General features: G+C 48.1%; 1 protein-coding gene and 1 long non-coding RNA gene across 2 annotated transcripts; one reads left to right on the forward strand and one right to left on the reverse strand.

Moving 5' to 3' along the window:
* Window positions 1–10769: 10769 nt before the first annotated feature.
* Ccrl2 (C-C motif chemokine receptor like 2) lies at window positions 10770–14209 on the reverse strand. Its single transcript, XM_006975529.4, has 3 exons — window positions 12864–14209; window positions 12234–12738; window positions 10770–11932 (listed from the first exon to the last, which is right to left on the reverse strand). Exon 3 carries the CDS (start codon window positions 11919–11921, stop codon window positions 10848–10850), a length of 1074 nt encoding a protein of 357 aa, XP_006975591.3. The 5' UTR covers window positions 11922–11932; window positions 12234–12738; window positions 12864–14209; the 3' UTR covers window positions 10770–10847.
* On the forward strand, window positions 12816–19124 carry LOC143274352 (uncharacterized). The gene is made up of 2 exons (XR_013052965.1): window positions 12816–12954; window positions 18259–19124. It is a non-coding gene; the product is annotated as an uncharacterized LOC143274352 (long non-coding RNA).
* Window positions 19125–19498: the final 374 nt, after the last annotated feature.

The following is a 19498-nucleotide window of genomic DNA, read 5'->3' on the forward strand; positions in this document are numbered from 1 at the left end:
TAAATGAGCCCCTCAAGATACAAGGAACTAGGGTAAAAAAAAAAAAAAAAAAAAAAAAAAAAAAAAAAAAAAAAAAAAAAAAAAAGACCTTAAAGCCTTTTTTTCATTATTATTATTAATGACATTCTTAGGGTCTATAAACATTCCCTGACATGCAAGACGTTATTAATATTAAAAAAAAAATCTTCAAAGAAGCCCTTCCCTCCCCCTCTACCTGCCCTAAGATCCCTCCCGAGCACTTTCTCAAGTGCCTTCAGTCTGTCCCTCGGATCACGACCTGCCCTCTATGGAAGAGGGGATGCTCACGACTTTTAAACCTAACAATCCCCAGGAGTCCGCCCCTGCCCATCTTTATCCCTCTGTTAATAATTTTACCTCTAGCTTCCCTCTAGACCCTGCCGAGGAGGCCTCCCCAGAGGGCTGGTCCGAAGGTAGTGAGTTACCTCGATTGATCACAACCGGTTGCAGATTTCTTTGTTCCTTCTCCACTCCCACTACTTCACTTGAACAGCCGTCCTCAAAAACTTGGACACTAAAGACACTTCTCGGCAACTCCCCTTATGATACAAATACAACACAGACAAAATTCCCTCCCGGCCGAGAGACTGTTCAGGCTGGACAAAAACAAAGTACCTTCGTTAAATACTTGGCCTTTGAAAACACAAACCCTGCCTGCCAGGAACTAGGGCTTGGGGTAGCTTCTGGTGATTTGCTGAGGCAACCATGAGTCCCCTGGGCGGCTAGAGGGGACAGGGGGTGGGGACATTTTGTCTCTGGATGGGCAGTCGCCTGGTGTGGGCGACTCTGACAGGATGGGGCCGTCTCTGAGATCATGTTTCTGCTCCAACAGAGTAAGGTTGATCTGGAGGGGGTGGTAGTGGAGGATCTGGAAGTGTAGGAGGTGTTGGCAATGGTTTGTCTTTATGGGGGCGGGGATGGAGCCGACCTTGGAGGTGGTTCCCGGGACTGGGGTGCTGGTGGGGCCTGATGCTTGCTGTTGTGGAGGGTCCGGTCTTACTGGCACTGGGTGGAGGGGAGCTTGTGGGACCGTGGAGGGGGGAGGGGAGGGCCTTTCCACCTTGGTGCCTGCCGGCTCCTTCATTCATGGGGAGAGAGTCACAGGGGCCAGCAGGGGGAGGAAGAGTCTGGGGGGCCAACAGCCTTCTGATTCTCATGATGTGATGATTCTCATGAGAACATTCAGCATTAACACCATTGCTGATCATCGCAGAAAGACTAAATCCTGTTAATGGTGCCATAAAAGAGATATACTCTGCTCCCAGATGGTTGCTGAAGGCCTGGTTAGAGCTGTAAATATACCTGATCTGCCCAGGAGAGATAGCCCCTCTCCTGAGGAAACTTCTTCTCTTTTAAATGCTGTCCCTCCGTCAAGCAATAAAGGCCATTGTCCTCATTCACAGCAATCCCCACCAGCCTTTTAGCTCTGTTATCACTCTGCTCAAAGTTCCTGTGGGGGGGACAATGGGAAATTTACAGCAAACTGTGTTTGAGACCTTTCACACAATATACAAGTCCCATAGTCAATCATGTTCTGGGCTGAGCAGGGACATTGCTTGTCACAAATCCTGTCTACAGCAGGGGTCATGTTTCCAAGGGCAGTGCTGAACTTTCATCCAAAGTGTCAGAAAGGCTTGTTGGACTTGCTGGCCTTGGTGTCACAGGTGGTCATAGCCATGTTTGGCCAGCTTGACACAGCCTGTGGCTGGCAGGTAGCACAGCAAACAGGGTAGCACCAGAGATGCCACTCAGGGCACTTAGCTCCCTTCCACCTAAACTAACCTGTTCCTCAGATCAATTCCTAGATCTCTAGGAAGAGAAGCCGTGCTGAGACGACTGCCTTGACGGGAGCCTGTTACTGCCATCACCTTAGCAGTCCTTCTGGGGCTTGGAGCAGCGGAAACAGGCACAGAAATTGCCTCTCTGGTCCTGTCCAACCAACATTACTCTGAGCTTCACCTGTCCATAGATGAGGATATTGCCCAATTTGAACAGAGAATTTCTGCCCTCGAGTCATCCCTTTCCTCCCTAGCTGAGATAGTTTTACAAAACAGGAGAGGCCTGGATCTCCTCTTTTTACAACAGGGTGGCCTTTGTACTGTGCTCAAAGAGGAATGTTGCTTCTTTACAGACCACACCGGGATAGTCAGAGATAGTATGGTAAAGGTTAAAAAAGGACTAGAAAAAGAGGGGGGGAAAAAGGAGAACAAGAGCTTGGGTGGTTCTAGAGTTAGTTTTTCAAACTCTCCTTGGCTAACAACCCTTCTTTCCTCCCTCCTAGGACCTGTTTGTAGGCCTGCTCCTGGTCCTTGCCTTTGGGCACTTTCCTGGCTCACTCTGTTCATCCGAAGCCAAATAACAGACCTGCCGGCCAGGCAGATCCAGGTCCATTACCACTGCTTTGATATGCAGGACTCCAGGGTTGAAATTTCCCTTGATGAGAGATGCCCCACACAGACCCCTTCACTCGGGGGAGGCTGCACCTGTGTGTGGGAAAAAGGCTCACTTAAGGCATGATTGGAGTGCAGCTGGGACTGCACAGACTGGAGACCATGGTACCCCAAAATCCCGAGAGCCTGGATTATATGCTTTGTTGCATAGCGATTGTGCAGTAGCAGCCTTGCGCTTACCCATTTCCGCTCCCTCAAAAAACTGGACGGTCCATTGATTCCCGCACTATGGGGACGCCCGTGATGCTTGAGTCTGGAGAGACATTCCCTCTCGGACCTTTTTTCACAACCTTTAGAGGGATAGGGCCTCTGTAATCCTCCATGCAAAGCCTCTTTCAGAGCCCTCCTTTTAGACCATTCGAACCTGGTTTATGTTGGCCCTTAGATTATTGCTAAGAAGGGGGAGATGTCAGGGACAAGGACAGAATCTCTAGTTAGTGGAAAATACAGACCCCCGATAAGACAGGGAACTAGATCAGCTTACAGTCAGGTTGCCTAGTGTAAGGAACACATGTAAGGCCTAGGGTGAACAACCCTGGTCAGGAGTGATAAGCAATAGAATGATGTAAGTAAACCATGAATGGAGTAGTGATAAGCCATAAGCTATGTGTGGAAGTAGAGATAAGACTAGAAACCCAGCCAGAAAAGAATATAAAAGATGAAGCCTCAGACCCGACCAACAGAGCTCGTCAGGTCCTCGCGAGAGACCCGACTCTCCTCTGCCAGAGACGTGAGATCCTGTCCCTAGTGCAGACATGGCTGACCTGAGGAAGGTTGACCCAAGATCCAGAGGAACAGATGTGGTGAATCCGGACCTGTATACCTGGAGAGGTACTCCTGCTTCCATTTGGAAGACAGGATGAATATTGCTTGTAATCTTACTGTGTGAATAAATGAGTGTTACACCAAGTCTGAATCAAGAGTGATTATTCCTCCCCTGTAACTGGGGTATGTGCTCGCTACACCTAGCAACAGGACATTGAGTCAGAGCCCTTGACCCTCTCACCCTGTAAACATCCTATACAAACATCCTGTTAGCTTGCCCCACCTTATGCAAATGACAGCTTCTTGCTCCCCCCACCCTGCAGGAACTATATAAACCTTTGTGGAAGGAAATAAAGTTGCACCTTGATCAGAATCTAGACTTGGTGTGTTTTCCTTTGTATCTCCTGTCCCTACATTCCCTCCTTAGGGTGGTTGAGAACCCGTTGTAGCCCCACAGGCGGGGCACTCCAAGACCTATCCTGACACTTCTGCACAATGCTGGTCCCACAGACTCATGCCTCCTGCATCCTCCATCCTCACACTCAGCTGAGTGTGTCCTTTTCTAGTTACTGTGACAAAAAATCAGTTTAAGGAAGTTCCTTTCCACTCAGTTTGAGGGTATAATTTACCATAGTGAGGAAGGCACAGAGGCAGGAGCGTGAGGCAGCTGGTCACATCGTGTTCACAGTCAGGAAGCAGAGGACGATGAATACTGGTGCTCAGCTCACTTTCTCCTTTTTAATTCAGACAGGCAACCCAGCCTAGGGGATGGTGCTGCCCACATTCAGAGAGGATCCTCACCCTTCAGTGAAACCTTTCTGGAAATTCCCTCACAGGCCCAGAGGTGTGTCTACATGGTGTTTTTAAGTCCAGTCATTCTGACAATGAAAACTAATCCTCACAGAATGGGTTCTGCTCAGTATCAGGTTGTAATTTCCTCACACCCATGTCCTCAGGAAAACCTCTGAACTTTGGATTCAACACAGCCTATCTGTAGTATCATTTTCTGTTTCTACCTGTGACAGGGTCTCAAGGCTTTTCCAGGATGATGACATGGTACAGTGAACTCAAGTCCTAGTGAATTTCCCCAAGGTCCTTGCAGTTCTGAGAAGGTCCCTTGTCCTCCATCTCCTTGGTGGAAGAATGTCAGAAATGTAACTTGACATTATGTCAGATCTTTGCCCTCAGAAACCCAAAACAAAGCAATATTTTCTTGGTCTATGATTCTTCTTCAGGCCCCTTGTCTTAAATGTTGAATTTTAAAGAGCTTAATTAGGTTAGCTGCACAGCAGAAAAATAAGCAAACAAGCAAAGTACTAAAAAAGTCCCTTAGCTTCTGTTTCCTCGTTGTGGAGCCGAGGGCGTTGTTTCCCGGTGGCACACTCACTGGAAAAGATTCAACCGTCCAGATACAATGCCCTCCACTCTCTCTGGACCAGGGAACAGGGAAGAAGGAAGAGTAGGCAGAGTCTGACCCAGAGCCACAGTGTGAGAACATGTTCACTGTCTCCACAGACTGAGCCAGAAGAACCCAGGACAGGTCCAGCCTTTCCCAGCCCACCCTTCCTCACCCATCATCTGCTTCCAGTTCATAGAACTGTCTGAGGAAAGCCAAAAATGGCCCATCAGGCATCTCTTCTGCTATGAAGCAGACCTTGTGAGGGAAGGTCATGCCTTCCACACCTTCCTAAGATGGAAAGAACCTACTAACATTGACTGGACGGCTGCTGGCAGGGCTCATGCCTATGAATGCCCTCTCACCCATGGTAGGGGAGAGGGTCAAATGTTTCCAGGTTCTTGGCCTCTTATCCAAAGAACTGAAATGAAAGTTTATACAAAATTGCAAAAATCACAAGGAAACTTCATTTAAAGCAAAGCAATAGAAAAGACCAGAATGCACTGCCAGGAGCAGCGGCCTCATGAGTGAAGATGCTCAAGGGCCCCAATTGTTGTTGGGACTTCGCTTGACTGGATTCAAGAGGAGGAATTTGGTGACTAGGGGAATACTGAGGGTGGTATTCTGTTTTGACTGATAGATTAAGTCATATAGTCATTTTTTCTACTGTGCATGTCTCTTCCCAAGATGCATCTGATTTTCATCATATGCATGCCTAATTATACACGGGCATAAGATGATAAATAGGGTGTGCTGGTTAGTTTTTGTCAACTTGACACAAAACCTAGGCATGTTTAGGAAGAGGCAATCTCAACTGAGGAATTGTCTCCATCAGATTGGCCTGTGGGCATGTCTATGGGGGGCGTGTTCTTGATTGCTAATTGATGTAGGGGATCCAGCCCCCTGTGGACCACACCATCCCTGGACAGGTGGTCCTAGGTTGTACAAGCAAGGTATCAGAGCAAGCAAGGAACAGCAAGCCGCTAAGCTCCTCCGCTGTCTTTGCTCCATTCCAGAATCCTTTCTTGGCTTCCCTCGCTGACAGACTGTATCCTGTAAGCCAAATCAAGCCTTTCCTCCCCAACTTGATTTAGATCAGGATGTTTAGTCACAGCATCAGAAAAGCCACTAGAACACGGGGGGGACTCTCCCTAAAAGTTCACTTGGGGACACAGTTTTGCCTTAACGCACCTGCATTCAAATCCAGTTCAGGCTTGATGAGCTTACCCTCAGCTAGGATGTACTAGGAATACTTTTGGACAGAAACTGTCAGAATTTGATAGAGAAGAGAAACATACGCCCCTGTTCAGAGAGGGGTGTAGGTATAGCCTGACAAATGTGGGCTCTGAGGTTGTTAGTTGCATTGTTCAGAGAGAGGCATGTGTCTATAGCATATGTAGGTAAAGGAGCGAGGCTGCCAAGAGTGTTATTAGAAGGTAGGTATTGGCCGGGCAGTGGTGGCACACGCCTTTAATCCCAGCACTTGGGAGGCAGAGCCAGGCGGATCTCTGTGAGTTCGAGGCCAGCCTGGTCTACAGAGTGAGTTCCAGGAAAGGCGCAAAGCTACACAGAGAAACCCTGTCTCGGGGGGGAAAAAAAAAAGAAGAAGGTAGGTATGAACAACCCAAATCAGCTAGAGTCCTGGGTTACTACACTGTTCCCTGTGCTTCTCCACCTCACCCTTCACAAGGCAGGAACAGTGCCACCATGCTGGGAAAACTCGCAGGATCTCTCACAGTGCCATTTTAGAGAGGTGAGAGGGCTCTGGGGCCCTCTGTACAAAGTCCTCAGAGGTGTCCTTGTTACCTGGAGCTGTTGGCTTCAGAATGTGGGTCCTGACAACCCCCGGCAAGCCACATTCAGGCTTGTAGTAGGATGAGCTGGGACAGTGGTGATGGCAGAACTACACCCTAACCCAGACTGTCCTGCCGCGTGCCTCTTGCCTTCTACTCAAACCAAAACCTCGATTAGGACCCAGAGGGACACAGGAGGACACAGGACCTCTTTGTTCTTCTTCCCAATGTGGCATATCAGTCAAATCTCTCTCTCTCTCTCTCTCTCTCTCTCTCTCTCTCTCTCTCTCTCTCTCTCTCTCTCTCTCCTTTGTACCATTGATTGCTTCTTTGTTTAATTGACTTGTTGAGGACAATTCAAGACAAACCAAGCCTGGTTTGGGATCTGTCCAGGCTCAGACTCTGATCCTAATAAATATGGTAACACATGACACACCCACCCAAGTCTATACTTGGGGTCCTGACATGAGGTTCAGGTTTAAATAGGGAGCAAGAGCTCTGTATAACCATGCCTGGTCAAGGTGTGGTGGCAAATATCATCGTCTCCAGTCCAGTCTCTCCTACAAGGGGGTCTAACCAGTGTTCAGAACTGTGGGAAATCTCTTCCCAGAGGACAAGTTCCCCGCCTAGCTGACAGCAGCTCCCCCTTCTCTATCACGAGACTCCCGGGAAAGTCCAGTTCCCTCCATTGTTTCAGTAGTCTGATCTCCAAAAGGAGAGAGGCATACATGTCTTCATTTCTGCCAGGATGCCTACACCCTTTCCTGGGAATGTGTAGTCCTTTTCCTAGGCAGCGTGGTCTGGAGAGCCCGTTGGGTTTCAGTGCCCAAACACAGGAAGGTCTGTCTTTGTATGGCTGCCATGGGAAGACTGAAGGCTGGCGACTGATGATGCCCTCACCCAGCCTACTGCAGTATTCCACAGTCGGTCCCAAAGTGATGAGCCTTCCTCATAGACAGAGCCAACCCGCAGTTGCTTCCACTGGCAAGTAACTTGCAAGCAAAACAGAAGCACTATTAATTTTTTTAAAACTATACTAGCCATTTTCTGTTTGCTTTCTACTGTTTGTTCGTTTTTATTACAGTATTTGGGGAAAAATAGAAAAGCTAGTGTTATTTTTAACTTTTATTGCATTTTTACTTGTGTGTGCGCGCGCGCGCGCGTGTGTGTGTGTGTGTGTGTGTGTGTGTGTGTGTGTGTGTGTGTGTGTGTCTGCCAAAGTGCACAAATAGAGGTCAGAGGACAACCTGTGGGAGTTGGCTCTCTCCTTCCACCCAGTGAATCCCAGGGACCCAACTCAGGTCATCAGGCTTGGTACCTTTACCCTCTGAGCCGTCTCACTGGTCCTCAGGTATTGTTTTTCTTTTCAGGGGACAGTCTACTTGGTCTGACACAGAAGGAAGGCCTTGCGACATTCAAGTTTTGAGGATGCCGCACTCTTGAGTCTCAGCATCTGTCCTACTTGCAGCTCCCATTGGTGTTTCCAGATCTTTCCACTTTCTGAGCTTCATTCTGGAAATTTTGACAAGGCTGTCCTTTGAGTTCATCCCTGTCAGTAAGTGTCAGAGAATGATGTTATTTCCTCTGAGACTTCTGTTTGACATAGAATAGAAGTGGGTGGAGAGCCCAAACCTACTTCCTTAAATCTATGAAGAGATTATATTCTCAGCCAATCTTTCTTGAACTTCCCAAACCCCTTTGCACATCTCCTGGGATGCTTTCTCTCTAAGTCTCTCTCTTGCAACTGTGCTCCCTGTCAAGGGTAAGGATGGGACGGTGTGGTCCATGGGCAGGCGTCCCTTATGCTGCTTGGAAACTATTTGAGTGTGTGATGGAAGCCCGAGCAGCAGAGGACCTAGCTTGTGCTCTGAGACAGCTCACACTAACACACTGCTGTGTTTCAGGGGCTTTTAAAATCAACCATATTGGGGCACAGTTGGTGCACAATAGATCACATATTTAAAATCTACAATTTGATAAGGTTTTGGCACATATAACTGTTAGTGAAAACACCGATGTCCAAATAACAATGTATCCACCAGGCTCCTCAATGTCCTTGCTCTCTTTGTAATGTATCCCAGACCCCTCCTATCTAAGCATCCCTCACAACCGCTGACTTCAGCCACCAAGGATTAGTTTGTGTTTTCTAAAATTTCTAAAATTTTGAAATAAAAATAAAAATGAACATAAAGGAAATTAAAAAGTATAACTGAGCAGAAGTCATCTGTTGCTCAGCCTCTTAGGACTTCATAAATGAAGCTGTGTGGTCCTGTAGTCTGCTATTGTTTCTCCATTCATCTGTTGAGGGACAGGTGGATCGGTGGCAGTTGACGGCTCTACAAATAGAGCTTTCATGAAGGTCGGTGTACAGGTGTGTGTACAGGCATGTTTTCATCTTCATTTTCCTTGGGTAAGCATTTAGAAGTGGGATGACAGGTAACTATATGCTTAGCTTTTTAAGAAACTTCCATCTTTTCCAAACTGGTTGTGCCATTTTGTATTCCCACCAGCAGTGTACCAGAACTCCAGTTTAGTTACTTGAAGATGCCACCATCAGGTTCTTCCTTTTCAAAACGTCTTTCAGTTGTGTGTGGTGGGCGTGTGGTGGGGGGTGATGTGTGTGCGCATGCCTGTGTGTACATAGCAAGCACATGTGTGGAAGTCGGAGGGCAACTCTTCGATTAGATCTCTCCTCCCCCCTGTATGTGGCTTCCAGGGGCTGAACTCAGGCCACCAGGCTTACACAGCAAGTGTCTTCACTGAGCCCTTTCGATGGCTTTTTCTTTTTCCTTCCTTCTGTTATGATGATGACTGTCATTGACCTGTGACATGGGAGAATCCTTTGTCCAGGGGAGGATTCCTGGGCGAATGCTCTCCTCATTCTCTGAACCTGCCTGCACTTGCCTCCTCCCCTTGGAGGCCTGTAGCCCTAAAAGAAGAGCTGTGGCCACGAGCCCTCAGCCCAGATGGAGTGTGGAGTGCAGCTTTGAGCTGAAAGAGGGGTCACTCGGAGATCTCGGGTGCTCAGAGACATGTCACCCTGGGCAAAGAGCTGGCCTTTTGCTGACTGGCAGGTGGGAGGCCCGCGCTGTGTAACTCAGCTACCAAAGGAAGTGGGAAATTATTTGTAGTCACAGGCTAATGGGGCCTGAGCTATGTGTTATATTTCAAAGGTCACAGTGCTCATTAAATCCAATGTTTCTAATGTAGATCTAATGTACACCACAGTGCTCATTAAATCCAACTCTTACATCTACTCTTGTTAAATTTCCTAAGACACCACAGCCTTCGTGGTATAGTCAGAGGCAGGTAACTCTAAAACCTTGGAAGACTCCCGGGCTGGAAGAACCAGGGAAGCTTGGGTACTAGTCAAGAAAGCCTAGCATGTTCCCACAGGACCAATTGCGCCTTACCTTTGGTTTCCACAACCTCCATGCAGTTGATTCTTCTCATGACCTGAGGGAGCATGTACCTGGAAAGCTGTTCCCACGCTAATGTTTGCTTCTCATTAGGAATGCAGTCAAACTGGGCTTAAGGACTTTTCTTTTTGAGATAGGGTCTAATAGGCCCAGGCTGGCCTTGAACTCACTGCGTAGCCAAGGATGACCTTGAACTTCTGATTTTCCTGCCTCCACTTCTTGAGTTGAACTAAAATTAAGATGTACACCGCAGAGCTGGACATGATGGCACACACCTTTAACCCCAGTACTTAAGAGGCAGAGACAGGGGAATCTCTGAGTTCAAGGCCAGCCTGGTCTATAAAGAAAGTTCCAGGACAGCCATGGCTACATAGAGAAACCCTGTCTTAAAAAAAAAAAAAAAAAAAAAAAAAAAAGCACACAACCATACTAAGTCCACGCTGTGGTGGGCATCAAAGCCAGGGGTGCAAGGTACCAACTGAACTACACCCCAACCTTCAAACTGGGCTTTAAAAGTACATATTCATTTGTTGAACAGAAAAACTGGGGTTGGCGAGGTCTTGCCATGTCGCCCAGGTTACCTTTGCATTGGTGGGAATCCTCCTACCTCAGCCTCCTAGGGTACTGGGATTACAGACATACGCCATCCCCCTGGGGTGACCATTATTGAAAGGTTGGCACACTTGGATGACTCACAGGCTCTGGGCCAATGATGTCTGGGGTTTGCGCTTCAGCTCTGCCACCTTGTAGTTAAGTGACATTGGACAAATTACTGAGCCTCAGTTTCTTTCTTAGAGATATGGTACTAACACCACCCACACTGTAGACAACTAGCAAGGAGGGGGAGTGGAGGACACCTTTATAAATAGCTTAGCCCTGTGCCCCAGACAAATTCAATGCTTACGAGTAAATACTCACTAGCCAGCCCTCTTTCTTCTTATATTCTATTTTTATACAAACATGTAAAAAATTACATAAAATAATACAAAGAGACAAGGATCCATGTTTATGTATCCTGCCTTTGGTGCAAACTACTGTAGAGTTCAATGGGCTGGTCACGACCTCCCCTTGGCCCTGCTCGCTGGGAGCCCCCACCACTTTGAAACGGGGTGTCACTGCAGCGTGGGAACAGGCTGCAGAGACAGCTTGCAAAGGCCTTGTCAAGAAGCAAACAGATGAGAGGGTTAACACAGCAGTGGATGGTGGCGATGAGCTGTGTGACTTGAACACTTGCGTTCAGGTGGTAGCTGCTCTTCTCATCCTGCAGGGACAAGTGTTCCTGGAACTCGGACAGGAGGAGCACAACATTGTAGGGTGCCCACATCAAAAGGAACACACCCATTATGACAAAGGCGAGCTTCCGAAGGTCGTTCTGCCTCTCCCTGAAGGCCTGCGCTTTCCTCCTGTGTCCACAGCAGAATATAAAAACCACCAGAGGAAAACCAAGAACCAAAACGTTCATCTTTAAAGTCAGAAAATGCTTCCAGAATGGCTCTTCAGTTGGCAAAAAGTGAGGTTTGCCAAAGGCGCACTTGTGTTTCTGTCTTTCCATCCGAAGCTGATAAAACACAGCTTCGGGCAAAGCAAGTACAATAGCTGCGGCCCATGCCAGGACGCTTATAGCAACACTCCTGGGCACCTTCGTGAGGATGGAGGCCAGCCTCCCTTGGGAAAACACCTTGTACCCTTGCACGAGGAGAAGGATGTTGAAAAGTGTCTCGCTGTATAAGCCGGTGGAGTGAAGTCCAACAAGAACTTTACAAGTCCTATTGCCAGGACTTTCCCCTTGTGCAGCAGTGTGTGCCCAGAATGGCAGGGGAAGCAGGAAGCACACATTGGAAAGCGCCAGGTTAAGAAAGTAGATGTTCCGCACATTCTTGAGTCCTTTGTATCTCACTAGGATAAACACAGCCAGCGCGTTGGTGAGGAGACCCACAGCAAACACACTGCAGCAGATCTGCAGTACCTGCTGGGCAGAGAGGAACTCGGGGGTGAGGGCTTGGTCTATCTCACTGTTGTCCAGGTCATCCTCTATGAGGACATCATACTCATCCTCTGGGGACGCTGTGTAAAAATCCATCTCGGGCTGCCCTGTGGGGAAACCAGAGATTATGTTTCCCTTCCCTACGGCAAAAGATTGAAAATAAGCATGCCTCCACTCCCCAGATTGGTGGCTGTACTCGGTCTACCCATTAAGCACCCAGGGACTGAGCTGGTAATGAGACAGATCTGCCAGGTACAAAAGGAGGCAGGGATATTACAGTCGCTTAGATTCTTTTGGTTAAAATGAGACTCGGTTAATAGGAGATAGGATCTAAGGAAACAGAGTTAAAAACAACCAGAGAAGTTAGTGCTCCTCCTACCTCCCAACTATTTAAAAATATTTCCTTACCTTGCTCACGGCTTGAAATGAAACAGCGAAACAGCGTTCTTGGGGCAGGCTGCTTGATGTTTTTCTCTCAAGGGATATAAACAGTTGTTTGCAAAAGTGAAACCCCACTGGTCAAGCACGTGGACAAACTGGCGAGATAAAGATAACCACTTGACGGAGTTCCCAAGGGTGGGGAAGGGTGCAGCCCCACGATCTACCATCCAGGGGGCTGTGGGAACGCTGGGGTCAGAGAAACGCCACTTCCTTCTGAGCAGGCTGCTCCTGACCCCGAGGAGCTGGAGACAGCGCGCACTGTTTATCCCTCTGAGGCTCTCCCCTTCCAGGCACAGCTTTCAAGCGCCAGCTGGAAAGAAGTTCTGAAGCCGCTCTCAGGAGCCTCTGTCAGCCTCGGAGAAACTGAGACGTTGTTTAGGTCTCCCCCTCTCCCAGCGTCCCATGTTTGATTCCAGGTACCTTTTAGCCAGCTGTCCTCCAAGCTGCCTCAGATAAGGGCGCTAAGTCAAGCCTGCTGGCAGTGATGATAAGAGGGTGATGTCAGAAGCTGAGCTGTGCCGCCCCGCCCCCGCGGCTCTGACTTAAGTTCTCTTGAGTAGAAATCGGCTTCCAGAGCACAAAAGTGTCCATACTCACCAGAGTCCCGACCCTCAAGGCAGCTGTCACCGGCACTGGTGAAAAGCCGCTCTGCTGAAGCAGGCCACTAGTGACCTGCAGGGGAAACACAGTGAGTGGTGGGTGAGGGCTTTTGTTTGTTTTCTCTGCCATGCGTTTTTGCTGATGGATCGAGTGCTACGAGATGATTTGGGGAACATGGGAGCTAGAGTGATATCAGTAGGCAAGGAAATTGGGAACAGAGCGGGGCAGAGAAGTGGTGTTGCTGAATGCCGGGCTGTTGTGGAAATCCCTCCTGAGGAAAGCAGAGAGTGTCGCAAGCAGCCGGAAGGAAGCAGTTAGTGCTGGGGCATTTGGCACGGCTGACCCTGCTCAGGGAAAGTCCCGGGAGGCAATCCTGTGTGAGAAGGCGTGGGGCGTGATCAGGTGGGAGATACTGTGAGGTCAGGCTTAGCCTCACGTGGAGGGTGGGGATGAAGACAGGAAATCGACAGTTGCCTGGCCTTGAGTGGTGGGGATAGGGCAGAGGAGAAAGGCGCATTGAAGGTAGGGATCATAAGAAAAACCTGAAAGAGCTGGGGAAAAAAACGTGTGAACTGCCCTCAGGCCAATGGCTCTGTGTAGCCATGACTGAACTAATCTGGGACAGTGGATGTCTCTGATTTAGGCACATCCTTTGCATTATCAAAAACGTGTCTGACACACATGATAGAAAAAGTATACCTATAAAAATAGAAATAGATAATGAGGGACTAGTAAGAGAATGTAAAAAGAACAGAACCAAGATAAACACAATTGAGCATTAAGCTCCAAGCATCCCGGCAGAGAGGGAAACATGGCTTGGTTGTAGTGAGAACCGAGACTGGAAGAGCTCCCTAGTAAGGCTCCCCCGCTGGTGGGGAGCATCTAAGGGTGAATGGGAATCACCAGGATGTGTCAGCTGTCATCCTCCTCCTGAGGCCTCTGCCCTATGCAGCGAGATGCCTCAGAGTCACATGGCGACCTGGCCAGTTCAGAGTCACTCCCAGACCGAGGACAGACTCACAAGCGTACACACTGCTCATTAGATGGGAAAGTGGGTGGGGACAGCAGGTACCCTGTACGTTTCCTGTCACACAGTGGTGAGAAATTGAAATCTCTTGAGGAAAAGGAGTCGTCTGTAAACTCAGGGTCACTCCGACTTCTCCATCAGTGTGGTCTTCACTTTGAGTGCTGTTTTATTTTGGTTTGATTGCCAGCATTCTACCTGCTCACACTCAGGCCATAGGATTGTTTGTTTTTTTTTCAAACTGGCATACAAAACAGTGTGTTTCATTATGACATGGTCATATACAGTGTCACTGTCCTTTGCTCTTCTCCACCTCTCCCCGTCCCTTCTTGTTGGTCCTCTTTATCCCCCAGGCTGTCTCTCCTTCTGTCTTCATGTCACGGATTCTATCGCCCTCTCTTTCTCCTGTTCTTCCCTTAAGAACTCTTCCTCTCCTCTCATGGCCTCCTTTCTAGTCTCATATCACACTCACACACACACACACACACACACACACACACACACACACACACACTTTAGGTCTAGATTCCACGTATGAGAGAAAATACGCAAGATTTCTATTTCAGAGTTTGGCTTAGTTGACTTTACACCATGATTTTCAGTTTCATTTTCCTGCAGATGTAATAGTTTCCTTTTCCTTGATGGCTGAATAAAACTCCACCATGCCTACAGATCAGTTTCCTTATCCATTCATCTGTTGATGGGCATCTAGACTGGCTCCATTTCCTAGATGTCAAGAATAGTGCAGCAGTGAATGTGGTTGTGCAAGGGTCTCTGAGGTCTGGTGACAAAGTCGGTTGAGTATCTACCCAAGAGTAGCACAGCTGGGTCACGTGGTAGTTCTATTTTTAGGGTTTGTTTTTGTTTGTTTTGAGTAACTTCCACTCTGATGTTGTTTTTTGTTTATTTTTTTGCATAGGACCACATGCTGATCAAGTGCTCTATCCCTGAGCCCCGCCCCTGGCTCCGCCCCTCCCCCCGCCCCGCCTCCTGCTGTCACACTGATTTCCATCTTGGCTCTACCAGCTTACATTCACACCAGGAGTGGAAGGCTCCTGTCTCCTCACATCGCACCAGCATTTGTTATTGTTTGTTTTCTTTAAGGCCATGGGAGAGGAGAAAATACATCTCTAACCCAGAGGTCTGAGGAAAGCTTGCTTTGGCATCTGAAAGCACACGGAGCCATTGTCTCCGTCACCTTTCCATCACTGTGACACATGATATTTGAGGCAATGAAGTTTTCTTTGACTTTCAGAAGTGTCAGTCCGTGGTCACTCAGCCCATCGCCTCTGGGACTGTGGTGGGAGCACATGGCAGAGAAAGCTATTGGCCCAGTGTTAGCTGGGAGGTGAAGGGGGAGGGGATGGGGTTGGGACCCTAACATTCCCTCCAAACACAATCACCAACCACTCCACAATCTTCCTCTAGGTTCTACCTTCTAAAGGTCCTACCGCAAAGTACCCAGATTAGGGAGTCTTTTTTACACACGAGGCTTGAGGTGGTCCTTCCTGAAGCCACAGCATCCTTCCTTGTGAAACCAAAGCACCTTCTAAAGTTTGGTATGAGGCTCACAAGAACTTAGCGTTGAAGGTCTGAGTTCCTCCTAATCACTGTAACTCAACCCTGCTGTCAGTCTAAGACGCTATGACCACAAACTTACTCTCCCCTACATGTAAATCACTCATTCATTCAAAAGACATTTGTATGATCACATTCTAGGACCTGTGTAGCCCTGGCTAACCTGGAATTTGCTAGATAGACTAGGATAGCCTGCTGTTGTCTGTTTTTGCTCTTTTGGGAGCCTGCCACCCAGCTCCCAAATAAATCACACATGGAGCTTGTTCTTACTTATAAATGCCTGGCCTTAGCTTGGCTTGTCTCTTGCCAGCTTTCCTTAACTTAAATTATCTGGTCTACCTTTTGCCTCTTGGCTTTTCCTGTTCTCTTGCTTCTGTAAATATTATTCTTACTCCATGGCTTGCTGTGTAGCTGGGTGGCTGGCCCCTGGAGTTCTCCTCTTCTCTGGTTACTTCTTCCTCCCTCTCAGATTTCTCCTTCTATTTCTTCCTTCTGCCTACCAGCCCCACTTAACCTTTCTCCTGCTTCACCACTGGCTGTTCAGTTCTTTATTAGACCATCAGGTGTTTTATACAGGCACAGTAGCAGAGCTTCACAGAGTTAAATAAATGCAACATAATATTCTCCAGCACTGGCCCTGAACTTACAGAGATCTGCCTGCCTCTGCCGGTGTTGGGATTAAAGGCATAAACCACCATCCTGGCTTAACTCTTGACTTTAAAAGCAAAGAATACAGTGCACCAGTCATCTCTGGAGAAGGGTCCCCGGACATCTTCCAAGTCCTGTTCTTTGGGTGCTCCATGTCAGCCTAGAGTCAATGGCTGCTCCCTGCATTGCCATTCCTGTGTTCTTTAGAGTCCTCCTTATTCTCTTCAGTAGCCCCATTCCCTCAGTTAGTAATCCTTTATATATAATGTCTGCTGTTCAAGTTGTAAGTGTGGTTTCTGATTGACACATTATATTCAGCTCATTGACAGGCTGGAGAACACCAGGAAAAAGAGAGCTGAAGTATGTCAGTTTTCAAGGCTCTATCTTGATAATGAGAGATGAATATTAGTTGCTTAGAAATATGATAACTTAATCTATTCCTTTTAAAAATCTGCTTTCTCGTATTTATCTATCTATCTATCTATCTATCATCTACAATTTCTGTCTACTACCTATTCATCTATTAGATACCTATCATTTATCATCTCTATAACTATCATTTATCTATTTACTTATCTATCTATCTATCATCTACAATTTCTATCTATTACCTATTCATCTATTAGATACCTATCATTTATCATCTATCTATAACTATCATTTATCTATTTACTTATCTATCTATTCCTGAGCAGCAGACTGGAAGAGTAAACAGTCATGTGTTATAATTTCAGGGTCGTTTGTTTGTGTCCCAGAGAGGGGACAAGATAAGGGCAAGTAGTGGAACTTCAAGATCATGTCATTTTCTAGTCTATTGACATGTGCCTGATTTCCATGAAGAACACTGGAATCAAGGCTCAGACTCTGGATTGTATTTCTAGGAATCCAGAGCCTTGAGAGGCAGAAGTGTGAGTTTAAGTTTGTTGTGCACGGGCTTCCAGCAGACCTATCTGTAGGGGACAGAATGGGACAGCACCAGGTAGAGGAAGAAGTGACCATAATGTGCTCACAACTGAACTCTCAGCTGGCCCTACATGAGCTGTGGAGCTGGGGTGGTCTCTGGGAGCTGTCCTGAACTGTGGTGCCCAGGCCATGTTCCTGCAGTCCCACATCAGCAGTTGTCCTTAGCTATCTCCCGGGAGGCGGCACCGTCTGGAGCACAGACTGAGGGAGGCAGATGCAGTGGCCCTGAAATGGGAAACATTTGGGCAGGTCCCACAGCAGCCTCTGCAACCCTGGGGGGGCTCTAGACTTCCTAAAAATCGTGTTTACCCAAAATAACAAGAAATGGAAATGAAAACTTTCCAAACCCTCAGTGTCGTAAGTCCAGGGAACCCACAGGGGCTTGAGCACATTGAAAAGAGGAAGTCACATGTCCTGTGAGGCCACTCTGTCTATTGCTGCACCTGATCATTTGCTTGGCTACTCATCTACTGTCATCCAGTGCAGAGAAGTTCAGAGAGGAACGGAGAAGTCCCTCCCCGCCCCACTCCTCCAGCTCTCCCTCTTCCTACTTCCCTAGCGAGTGGGGCACTCTCCAGATCTCACAGAGATGGCCTGGGTGGGACAGACACAGGTCCAACACTAACCGCATCTCACATGAATGAGAAGCGCTTCTTCTGTGGACAGCAGTTAACAAAAGCAACATCGGGGGCTGGGGCGATGGCTTCGTCAGTCCCCAGAACCTATGCCGAAAGATCTAGGCATGGGAGTACACGCAGAGCCTTCTCGCTGAGAATTCTCACTGCCCAGCCAGCCAAGCTGAATCAGGAAGTTCCAGGTCAGTGAGAGATCCTGTCTCAAAAAAACAATAAGGTCCCTGAGGAACCACACCCAAGGTTGACCTCTGGCTTCCACATATACTGACAAACATGTGCACAAAATGCACACGTGGATATGTACATATAAACATGTACATACATACACAAAAGCAACACACAAAGCATTCTCATTTAAAAGTATTTCTTTTGGAGCTGGTAACATAGTTCAGTGGCAAGCTCTAGATTCTATTCCCAGTAACACACACACACACACACACACACACACACACACACACACACACACACACACACGGGGCGGGGGAGGGGAGGGAAAGAGAGAGAGAATCCTTTTAATAAAATGTGACCCATTTTCATTATGCAGGGAACGGGTTTGGTGGGGCCTTCTCGGCAGCCTGTATGGCTGTCTTGGGTCCTGCCCATGCCCAGGCCCATGTGAGCCTGCTGGGCATGGTGAAGATCTTGGTTCCTTCTTGCCAGCCCCCTCCAGGGATAGTCCCTGAAGCTCCTCTGAGGCTGTGCTGCCGCTCCTGCCCCAGGCCCAACAGTGTCTAAGGGCATGACTTGAGCTAGCTCCTATCTGCCCAGAATCCACAGCCTGTGTCTCCATCTTGTCTCAAACGACTCAGCCACACCAGACCCACACTGGAAAGGATGCTGGGAAGGTGCTCCCATCCCGGTGAGCTAGCACCTCCAAACCACAAGGCTGGTCCTGTGCTCTGGAGACAGCCCAGGACTTGGAGACCAAGATGGAACTTTGTGGGAGGAAGGAGAATGTGTTCTTGTGCTCTGATGCCATGAATCAGCAAGGATAAACCAGGCAGGGTGAATGGACAAGCATTCTGATTGCACCACGTGGCCAGGGCCTGTTTTGTCTGCCTGTATCTTGCTTCACATCTCTGCAGCATTTGACATTGCTGGTGCTTCTGCCACCTCCGAGAACTCTCTTCTCTTCAGAGACATGCCTCTGCTTTTTTTTAGGGAGCAAACTGGGAGTAGAGCGAGAGGACATACGCTCTCAAAGCCCCCTCCCAGGGGCGTGCTTCCTCCCGCAAGGCTGCATTTCCTAAACCTTCCCAAACAGCATCGACAACAGGGTCCAAGTGTTGAAGTGCCTGAACCAGTGGGGGCTTTCCCATTCAAACCACCAGATGAGGTGATCTGACTCTGCTCCCCGGCCACAGTCACTTGTATTTGACACTAGAATAAACTGTCTCTTATCCCCTTTGAGGTGAGAGTTGTGGTTTTCTTTTCTTTCTTTTTTTTTTTTTTTAATTTATTTTGGTTTTTAGAGACAGGGTTTCTCTGTAGCTTTGGAGCCTGTCCTGGTCTAGCTCTGTAGACCAGGCTGGCCTTGAACTCACAGAGATCGCCTGGCTCTGCCTCCCGGCGTGTTTTTATGTCAACACTGTGCACCATCGCCAAAGAAGTTCCCTGTAATTCCTGTGCTGTAAGAGACCACATCCCTGAGACAATAAGCTAAAAACCACTAGTACTGCCACGATCTAAGGACACTTCAGCCTTCGGGGGCAGCTGACACACGGCTACCCGGTCCACTCATGCCGGAGAAGGCCTGAGAGGGGGGCATTCTGACCCCTGCTGGG

This window comes from Peromyscus maniculatus, chromosome 7 (assembly GCF_049852395.1).
Source record: "Peromyscus maniculatus bairdii isolate BWxNUB_F1_BW_parent chromosome 7, HU_Pman_BW_mat_3.1, whole genome shotgun sequence".
NCBI classification, from domain to species: Eukaryota; Metazoa; Chordata; class Mammalia; order Rodentia; family Cricetidae; genus Peromyscus; species Peromyscus maniculatus.